Source organism: Macrobrachium rosenbergii, chromosome 49 (genome assembly GCF_040412425.1).
Source record: "Macrobrachium rosenbergii isolate ZJJX-2024 chromosome 49, ASM4041242v1, whole genome shotgun sequence".
Lineage (NCBI taxonomy): Eukaryota > Metazoa > Arthropoda > Malacostraca > Decapoda > Palaemonidae > Macrobrachium > Macrobrachium rosenbergii.
Window position 1 is genome coordinate 41,840,225 of NC_089789.1, and position 11,261 is coordinate 41,851,485.

Here is an 11,261-nt window from a genome sequence, read left to right on the forward strand (position 1 = left end):
CCTTCGTCGATGACGGGACACGATGAAGAAACTTGAAAAATTAAAACATTATAAACCCCACAATTATTTCATCTAATCAGACCATAAGGTCACTGCCCAGAGAGGCATGGTAGGAGAAACACAAAAGTAATGGTAATCGAACAATGGAATACGTAGACCACAATATCAGCTGTCGGAAAAAAATCACTTTCGTGATTTTGATTAGAAAATAGTTTGCCACGCTATTACCCAAAGTTTTAATAGCTACATGAAAATTTAATGGTATAAGCCAGCTTTGATTTTCCTTTATTTAATACATTTTTTACATTTGTATTAAAAGAAAAAATGCTATTAGCCTAAATATTTCAGTGAGACCCAAAGTTCCTGCCACAACCGTAGAGAAGAAGAAGATCGTGAAATGTTTACATTCTGTCAACGTACTATTCATAACAGAATGAATTGAATTATAATTACCCACCTTCATTATCTTCAATGCAGCGTCTTCTGAAAAATCGCGATGAAGTGGTAAGACCCAAAAGTAATTACGGTGAAATGGCATACAATAGCTGCAGGAACAAATGAAGGTCGACTATGTGTTTGGCGAATGACATTGACCCTTGGATTAGCTCAGCCTAACCTGTTCTAAGTTAAGGAAGCTGCAGTCCATGGAATAGCTCTATGAACTCTAATGCTTTATAGGAGCAAAAATGTAAAGATGTTGTCATGGCTAGCTTTCATTTCTACAGGTTATTTACACAAAACAGAGCCTAGGGCTGAGCTGCCGCTAATCTATATTTTCCCTCATGAACTTTAGACAATTCATCGTGACTAAAGAAGTGACAGTGGCACACACATAGATACACCTTAACTAACCTTTGTGTCTTAATCTTTTTGATACACATTTTGGTTATTTAAACGTAGGAGGTCAAAGGTTGTGGTTCATCACTACCTGGGGTCATTTGTCCTAAAAAATTCAAATTTTTTTTTCAGTTTTTTGACCAGTCCTCATTCATAAGTCATTAATGAATATTGCCAGTTCACAAAATATCTGGTGTTATTGAGAAGTACACCATATTGCATATTAAGTAAGGCACGTTTTAAAAAGCCAGCTTTCAAGTGTACAACAGGCTTGAAAGGTCTGTTTACTAATTGTATAATGATTGCTAATTAGAACATGTAAAATATATAAAGTTCTAAATGTCACTTTTAGTTGATTAAAGGTCAAGCTTCTGGAGCTTTCTTTGCTGGTTTTATCGTTGATAAAGTTATTCATGTCAAGTGTAGCCTAATGGAAAACCAAGACTTACATGGAAGGCAAGGTAACATCGTTTACTAAAAAATTACATAGTGTCTGTGACAAAAATACACCCATAGGCTGTTGCTGTACAACTGAATTCTGATAAATTGGTAACCTTGACTTGAAGATAGCATTTTACTGGACCAGTTTTCAGGAGCACCAGTAGTTAACAACATGCATTCATCCATGAAAATTCATTTCTGGTTGCTAGTTACTGTACTTGTTTTAGCTCGATACAGCAAATGTCTGAATGTTAACACAATGCAGCATTGAATATGTCACCATGACAGTTTACGAAGAATTGCACTTTTGAGGGATACAAGAATACCTGGAATGGGGACACACCATGTTGTTTACTTACCAAAATAACCTTACTTAAACTAGCCTAACCTTACTTATTCTAATGAAAGTCCAACTGCATAGTTATTGAGATTGATATGTTGACTGGTCATAAGAACAGTAGGTAATGGGGATGATTCAAGACTTGAATCATCAGCATCGTTGTAAACATTTTTAATGTCAGTTTTCCATTTTTGTGTTAGACGAGCAATGATTTCACTTCACTCTTCTCTGTCTTGTGTACTTTCTGTCTGAAACCCCATCAGGTGCATGTAGGTCTTCAACTATCCCCTTTTCCATGATTCCATAGGCAAAGCTGTGAATGGCTGACTAAAGTGAGTAGATCATTGTTAGATGACAGATTGCCCTCTCAAAGTGGCTCCCAGTTTGCACTTGTCAGGTCCTTTAGTCCTTGACTTTCTTCTGAAAGAGTGGTCATGGTTACTGAATTTTCTTTGTAGAGGTCTCTTTCCCCAGACAATATACTGTATTCATTATCAGAATATTTGGTGCTCGGTATTCATTGTTTTCATTTTCTGTCATTTTAATCATTATAATTCTACTCCAGTTTTGACATTACCATGTCAAAGTTATCAGATTTATTTGAACAGGATAAATTGACTTTTTTATCTTTTTCTATGTTGATTTCTCACTGAGTAGATATTTTTTTCTGTACATTTTTATTTTTTTATTTATGCGTATGTTTGTCTATTATTTCCAGGACATACAAGTGTGGAGAACTTTTTGCAGCAGAGAATGCCATAGAAATTATTCCAAATGATGATTCTTTTTTATCCATCTTTTAATCCATGGCCTGTTGCACTGCACATGGTCATGAGACCCAGTATATCAGTCATCATTTGAAAACTTGATTCATATTTTCATTTATATTCTTATGGGTTTGAATATTTTCACCATTGGCTATACACACACACACACACACACACACACACACACACACATATATATATATATATATATATATATATATATATATATATATATATATATATATATATATATATATATATATATATATATATAGAAAAAAGAATATTTAGTGGAAAAAGTGACTAGAAATAGTAGTAAAGTAGTAGAAATAAAGTAGCAGAAAAGTAGTAAAGTATTAGTAAAATAGTACTAGTAGGAGTATATACTAGTTTTCTTACGAAACAGTTAGTATACATCAATGAATGTTTTAAATAATAATAATAATAATAATAATAATAATAATAATATGTAATCATAATCATAATCATAATAATAATAATAATAATAATAATAATAATAATAATAATAATAATAATAAATTCAACAGTAATACCACTACTACTACAACTTGTAGTGGTAATTAGTGTAAAAAAATAAAAAAGATTTAAAAAACATAGCACACACTTTCCTGTTGACCGAAAATACTCCTCTGCCCGAGCATTCATCCCATTCACACAGTTTGTCAATATCATCAAAAAATGAGGGAACAAAATGCATCTAGAAATCATCAAACAGAGATCCCATTGTCACCCTCCGTGAGTTCGGAGGTGGGTCTGGCGCTTTCACAAAATGGATCTGTTATGAACTGCCAACCTTCATCGACAATGGGTTCAATGTCTTCTAAAATCTCGGTGTAATGTCATCCTCTAAACAACTTGATATCACTATAATCATCTGAGAGATCTGGCAGGTATTCCTACCCAGGATCTGAGAAATACTATCATCCGACATCATGATACTGAAAAATAAAAAACCTGTAAAATAACTGCAATCAAAAGGAGAAAAAGTTTAGCCTTCTAATCGAAATAGTTTACTCACAAGATCGACAATGTTTCAGGAGCGCACTGGCATGTGCTGCTGGGCGATACCCCTTATAATATCCCATATGAATATGACGTCCGTCCATCAGACACTCATTGGCTAGAATGAATAGTGGGTGGAGCTTCTGCTCTCTGTACACAATACTCATACAGAAGAAAACAGCTCTGCTTTTAAGGGATGAAAAAGGCGTTGCGGTCTTTTTATTACTTACCGTAAAGGCGTACATGTGGCCCGTCCCGGTGTGAAGGGGTTAAGAGAATTGAAAAAGGGTTTGTCATCAGGATATGAAATGTGACTTTTTATTGGGAGTAGGAGCCTAGTAAGGTCCCACACCACGTGTGGTAACACAAAGTTGTTTCACAGGTTTGCATGCTCCATTAAGATATCACAATCAATGAGGATGTATAGAAAACCAAAAAACTTAATATACTCTGGAGTTCAGGAAATCATGGATCTGTAGCAGGATTACTATGTTACTGTGTTGTCCATCTGAGTGGTATCAAACTTGTCTGTGACCTATTTCTTCTTGGATGTAGGCTGTCGGAGTTAATACTGTCTTGGCTGTGACCTCTTTGTCTTCCCTGTGTGTTAAATTGTTCATGATTGTTATAAAGAAGATAAAAGGTTTGTATATATGGGACATAAAAATTATTTTTTATGCAAATTAGTGTTATGCTATTGTACTTATCACCAATCTAGTTTTATAAGTTATTTATGGAATTTTTAATATTTTCCAATTTATTGACAAAGCTGAAAATAATAATGTACTTTGAATGTGAATACTGTAATGATATGCTGTATAGCTAGAAGCCTCTCAAATGAAGAAACAATGTTTTGTTATATTTTTCAAATATTTGTTATATTTTGTGTAAGAAAAAATCAGCTCTGTTACTTGATACTTCCATCCACATTTTCTATGGGCAGGTGGGCTAACTTGATTGTCAAAGTTAGTTAACACAAGTTCTGAAACTTTATGCAGCCTTATGCCACTCTGTTTTTGGGAAATCTTTTTTAAAAAGACTTGAGCCACCTTGGATAGTACAGTTAAGATGCCTTTTTTTGTAAATTAGGAAATCTTTTTTAGTACAAGACATTAAGATGATGAAAAATCCTGTAATGTATATTTTTAGTCTTAAAAACTATCTCACCCTTCCAGGTAACTGTTGAATGCATTAATGGGATCCTCTTGAAATGGAGAATTCAGCTTCAGAAGGAAATATTGAGCTCAGTGAACACTTTGCAGATGAAAACCACAAGAAGGGTTCATCCGTTGTCTTCGTCTATGGTGATTTATCTAATACAGCCTCACCTTGTACTGAAACTGGTGTAGATTGTGAAGGAGGTGAGCAGGCTACTTTATCTGTATCTTGTGCTTTTCCTGAAAGATCTTTTAAGCATAATACTTTGTTCCAAAGTTCCCCCAAAGAGCATGAGAATTTTGAGAAAGAACAATTTGATAATAAAGACCCTCCTAGTTCTTCATTTGCAAGTTGCAGTCCTTTGTCTAACCAAGGAAAAGCATTGTCTTCCATTGATAGAACATCAAATGAAAAATGTGATAAAGATTTAATAGCAAATCACAGTAAGAAAAATGTGCAAACTAAAGACCAAAGTGATAAAGGGTGTGGTCTTTCAAGGACCAATCCACCAATCATGATAAAAAAAGTAACTCCACTTAAAAGTTCTGACCATGGCATTCCAAAATCAAAATTACTATCTGTTTCGGTTTCGCATAATGAAATCCGGAGAAGTGTCCAGGCTGATGCATACCTTAAAAGATATCCTCCAATATCTGTGAGAAAAACGAGATGTGATAACGTGACTTTGACAAATGAAAAATCAAAATCAGACGCATCTTTCAACTTGATGAATGCTCAGCATTCTGCTCAGTGTATAAAACAAGGACAGATCAAGTGTGATTTTGTGTGTAGCCTTTATAAGTCCAATGATTGGATTAAAGACAGTACATGCTCTCCAAAATTCGTTGGTAAATTTAAACAGAAAAACAGAAAGAAAAGTGCCCATGTAGTGGTGAAAAATATTACAAACAGTGACAAGGGTAATAAGACACATAATGAGGTTAATACTTGTGGTAATGAAGCAAGGCATCTCAAGTGTGTATTTTGTGAAAAGTTCTTTGGATGGAAAGCTATTACTTGTGTAAAACTTGATGCCCCTCTGCCCTCAAGCATCATGAATCCATTATTGGTTTTGCAGCATTTTGGAATTACACTTTCCATTCCTGTGTATGGACCAGAGAAAAAGAACTTGACGTTTATAAATGTGTGTCGCATATGTTATGATCTAATGGTAGATGGTGATGAATTATACCAGAAATTCCAGTCCTTAGCAAATCAGATGAGGCAACTGTGGCCCAAACATACCATAGATAATAACTCCTCAATAGTAATACCTGTATCTGGCTCAGTAGATGAAAATATCTATGGATGTCCATCTCCAGTAGGTGAACCTCCCTTAAATAATGTTGTTTCTGGTGGTAAGGAAAAGAAAAGAAAATCAGGGAAAAAACCTCAGTATATTCTACCAAAATCAAAAAAAGATGCAGACATATCTATGAATGTGATTATTCCACCTGAACTTGAAGCAATAATAAATATGAACGAGGAAAAATGTAATAAGCCAATTGTCGATGCTGAGAACGTTAAACCCAAGAGAGTGAGAACAGAACCTCTCACTTGTGGTCTGTGTGGTAAAGATTTTTATGTTGAAGATCAGTGGGAGTATCATTTAGAAAATGATCACAGGGTACAGAAGAAATGGCATAGGTTCACAACAAAAATGCACACAAGGCTTCGAGCTCACATAATCAGTGAACTGATAAAGCATAAAAATGGCCAGAAAGGTTTTGAGTGGTGCAGTGATGATAAAGATAGACAGTGTGTGTTGGAAGAGGGCAAAATCAGTTACACATGCGATGCTTGTGGAAATGTGTTTTGTGATCAGAATTCTTTTGTTGCACATTTGCGCAACTTTCATAGTATCATGGTCGATGACTCACTGGTGTTTGGTACCGAATGCGGTAGCTGTGGAAAACATGATAATCAGAGTTTGGACAAAAAAAGTTTCTCTGATCAATCTGAAGTAATTTCAGGCATAGAACAGGGTTTAGCAGAATGTTATCCTGATGGGAGTGTACATTTGATTGGTAGTAAACTAAAAAAGGTAGAAGATAATGGAGGTGTTGAAAATGAAATCTTGCACTTGAGTCATCTTGAAAATAATGCTGGAGATTCATTATTGGTCAGTACCTACTGCCAGAATATTGGTGAGACATCTTTGTCAAGCAGTTCACTTAGAGAAAAGCCTGATTTGAATGAAGTCACAGCCCAGAAGAATAACCTACAGCTTGATACTAGCATTAATGAAATTAAATGTTTAATTTGCAGCAAAAAATTCAGTTCCAAGAAAGCTCTGGAAGATCATGTTGAGACGTCTCACCTCTCTTCATCTGTTATTTTAAAGGGAAATGAGAGTGGAGGTGTTGTGGACTATGCTATTGATGTTCAGGGTAGTATTGGAACAGTAAAGAAATTAAGTGAGGATTCAAATCTTACATTAGAAGAAACAGTTAATAGAACTGAAGAACTGATGGGCTGGCAGAGTGACAATGTTTTAGATACCTCTAACTTGTCTGATAAACTCAAGGTATGTAAAAGTCAGTTAGATAAAGAAATGCTCCAACATTTGGTGTATGAATGTGAAATATGCAGTAGAAGAATCGCAGGAAAGAAACTGTTACTGATGCACATGAAGAGAATGCATAATATATCGATGGACTTGCAAGGTGCAGAGCGCCTTCGTTATTGTAAATATTGTCTGTTCCGCTGCACAAGTCGTCCACTTCTCAAAGATCACCAGAAAGAAAAGCATGGCCAGCGTAGAGAAGCAAATCGGCAACAGTGCGAAACCTGTGGTAAAATTTATTCGTCTAAATACATTCAGGAGCATATGTCAGTCATGCATGGCAGTGAGAGAAAGCATTCTTGTAATTTATGTGGGATGAAATTCTTTGACCATAAAGGTTGGAGGAATCATTTTTATTTAGAACACGCAAATAAAGAATGGAAATGTGGGAAATGCAATTTAGTGTTTAAGAAATATCATCAGCTGCGACAGCACATAACGTATGTCCATAGTACAAAGGAGTTCAAGTGTGATAAGTGTCCAAAAACTTATAAAAGGAAAGGAGATTTAACAGTACACATCAAGAGAGCTCATGAAAAGATTGTCTCATTTTGTAACTATTGCTCAAAACAATACAGAAGTCCGTATAAACTTAAAGCCCATTTAGTGAATGTACATGGGCTCTCCAAAGAAGAAACTTACTCTCAGAGATATGCGAGACATAAACGAGCAAATAATAAGCATTGGTTGTTAGGCAAAGATAGTAATATGCCATCTGACAAAACATTAGAAATTCCTGAAGGTAGTGAGGTAGATGAGGCCTGTTTGAAAATTGAAAAGGGTTCCTCTGAACTTCAGTTAGCTGAGGTTATTGAGTCAACAAGCAATGATCTTGACGAAGTAACAGTGCTCATATTATCATAAAATATCCTTCATAGGAGCTGCTCTCTTCATGCTTTGTGATGTGGAAGAAGGTGGAAGTTTTTTCTAAATAAATTATTTGTACGTTTATTTTTGTTTATAACAAATTTCCCATCTGCTTATAGTGTGCCTTGCATGGCATACTATAAAGCATACAAGGCCATTTTTAGTATTCGAGTGGCCCTCAGTGCATTGCTTTCTGCATTTTTCTTTTCATTTGTTCCCTCTGGTCTCTTATCTCTTGGCTGTTCAGCTTTTTAAAACTTTATTGTGTTTCTGTTTTCTAGAAATGAGATTCATGTTTCATTAACTACTGTACTTTATTAAAATAAGTTTTCTGAAAGTAATGTTGACTTTGTAACAATGCAAATAAAGTTACTTTATTCATTATGTATTATGTTGTTGCACTAATAGAAACCAATATTTTTTAATTGTCTCAGCCTCCAACTTCATGTTGAATCAAGCAATGCCATTGTTGAAATTACTTTTTCTGCTTTCATGAAATTATAAAGCTAGAGTACCAGTAGTTACAGCAATAATATAGTACTGTATACAGCATATGGAAACTTTTGGAAAGCTGGCAAAGGAAAGTTAGAGAAAAAATGTTTAAAATTTACAGTTGTCAATTGAACAGCATGTCAGTGAAATCAGCAACAGTTAGTCGTTAATTTGAGGAAATAACAAATGTATCATGATATGATACCTGTATAGTTCTTGAGAAGGTACTGGCTAGAGTACCAAAGCAAGCAGATAGACTGGTATTATACAAGTAGAGATCACAAGACTAAATGAGCTGTCTATAGGGACAGTGACACGTTAGAATTTGAGATAAGATTTTGTGGAGAATGAGGAAACGACAGCAGTTGCTTCAATCAGGTGACCTGGTATTAACAGTAGAGAATGTGGAAGAAGTTGAGGAGGTTTAAAAGATAAAAAGGGAATTGAGAAAAAGAATTATAAATCAATGCAAACAGAGCCACACATGATAACGAGAGGAATTAAAAGACACGGGAAAGTCAATATCTAAATGCAGTGGGAGAGGTGCAGTACAAGGATGAATTTAGAACTGCCAGATTAAAAGGTAATGTCAGATAATGTGCTCAGAACTATAATATGTAAAGAGCTTTTTGATGCCCAAAACTGTATAAGAGAAGCAATTGGGTTGAGGGTGATGCCGGTGGGGCTGGGGGGGTGGGGGTGGTTGGGTGATGGAGGAATGTCTGTTCAGTGGTAGAGTAACAAGCCATGGTAAAGTTAGAGCACACGTGTTACCTTGGAAACACCAGTGAAAAGTAATTGTGAAATAAATGTTCTATTAATAAGCATATCAAATTTTTATGAGGAGTAACTTTACTGTAAACTTAATGAACTGAGGAAAGGAGTTTGTTTAGGAGGAGTATTTTGCTACATATGTGATGTGGGCAACAGTGAGCCAAAATGATATCCAAGAACCACTGGAATGGGGTCGTCGTGAGTAAGCCATTAATAGACTATTTTTGGTTTCTAATTTACTCGTTCCTAATCTACTGTATGAGAGAATGGGAGTTTATTTAACCAGAAAAATTTCTTCTCTCAAAGCTCCTTATCTTGAATTTTAGTCCTTTAAGAACTGAAATCTAAGGAGTAGGCTATCACTTTTTAGAGATATTTATCACAAATTTCTATCTGTGCCTCTTGAACGCAGAAGACGGGAGTCTCCATACTCCTATAAGATAAACTAAAATATAACAATATCAGTATGTATTAACAAACATATAACAAGTTTACACCCACACTTCCTTAATATTATATATTCTAAGGGTTACGTACGTATAAACTTTATCAGACTACTGTATTCGCACTTGCAACGTGAACTATTATTGGTGACTCAAGTACATATGACCTGTTCAACAGGTCATATATACTTGAGTCACAGGCAAGCCGTGCTGCTGCATTTCATCAAAGGAATTAAAATGTCTAATAAATCTTAAACATATTGATAATTGGTCTAAGCAGAATAACTCACAAAATCAGTTGCTTCTTTTTTATATAATTTCAAAATAATTTTTAAAAGGAATATTAGATATATTTTTAATTGAAAATAAAAAAAATATACTTTTAATACGTAAGGCCAGATTTTTTGGTCTTGAGAACTGTCAGACCTCAGCAATTAGGACCGAAATATGAACTTGGATTTTTTTTTTTTAGATGCTATTATAAATTGTGGCAAGAAACATGCAAAATATAAAAGTCACCGTAGAGTTTGTAATTCTAGACGCCGTCTTCTTAAGAGTCGTTTTCTATGTAGGTTGTTATTAGGGAAACGCTCGAGCGGTGAAGAGGCACCATTTCACGTTCTTTCGTTGTAGATTAAGCCAGTCTTGAGTCTTCTGCCGGAACAGTCTCTTGTTCTTGAGCCAAGCAATTTATACTTTTGTTATAGTACTAATATGCCACAGTTAAAATGTAAATCGCCAAGAAACGTCACTTTTCCAGATTATAAAATTTTTATAAAAGCAAGACCCTAATCATTTATAGACTATATTGATTCCCATTCTTTATGGTTTCTTCATAACACTTCAGTATGGCTCGATCCATAAAACAACTGAAGCTGTTAAACTGCTGCTTTTGAAACGAAGATCAAATACAACTATAAATTTCTCTCTCTGTTAACTTCTTTCTGAATTCAGTAACTGAGATACTTGATCGTTAAACCTTCTTGTTGGTTACAACGAGAGAGAGAGAGAGAGAGAGAGAGAGAGAGAGAGAGAGAGAGAGAGAGAGAGAGAGAGAGAGAGAGAGAGAGAGAGAGAGAGAGAGAGAGAGAGAGAGAGGGGGGGAGTGGGAATCCGTAATTTTGAACTAGTGCCATAAAAATATTCCATATATTCTGCTGCGAGAAAATGTAAATTTCTTTGAATTAATATTGAGGGTAACACCAAAATCCAGTATATATATTGATGAATAACACTAGCTCTCACTGCCATTGAATTCTAACTCAAAAGTGAGATTGGAAAGGTCTAATTGGCATAATTAGAAAGAGTTTTACAGTATCCATAGTCAGAAATTTGAAAAGATATAGGAACCAAAATGCCTGTAACAAGTGAACCATTTCTGTGCAGTTAATGGGATTATTGTTATAATGATTCTCAAATGATAAAATTTAACCTTATAACTTATAACTTACCATAGAATGTATTTTTAGCGATGATAAAGTTACTAGTCCATGTGAAATGAAGAGTTTCTTGGCCCAAATTTCGAAAATTAGTGAGAGGCACTTTAGATTTTG

The 11,261-nt window shown here is 34.9% G+C and overlaps 1 protein-coding gene across 1 annotated transcript; it reads left to right on the top strand.

Annotated features, from left to right (window-relative positions):
- The first annotated feature begins 349 nt into the window (after positions 1 to 349).
- On the top strand, positions 350 to 8,380 carry LOC136832294 (zinc finger protein 99-like). Its single transcript, XM_067093191.1, has 2 exons — positions 350 to 504; positions 4,584 to 8,380. Exon 2 carries the CDS (start codon positions 4,619 to 4,621, stop codon positions 7,994 to 7,996), a length of 3,378 nt encoding a protein of 1,125 aa, XP_066949292.1. The 5' UTR covers positions 350 to 504; positions 4,584 to 4,618; the 3' UTR covers positions 7,997 to 8,380.
- The last annotated feature ends 2,881 nt before the right edge of the window (positions 8,381 to 11,261 follow it).

Coding starts and splice junctions, on each gene's coding strand:
- LOC136832294 (XM_067093191.1), top strand. CDS start 4,619: ATGGAGAATTCAGCTTCAGAAGGAAATATTGAGCTCAGTGAACACTTT.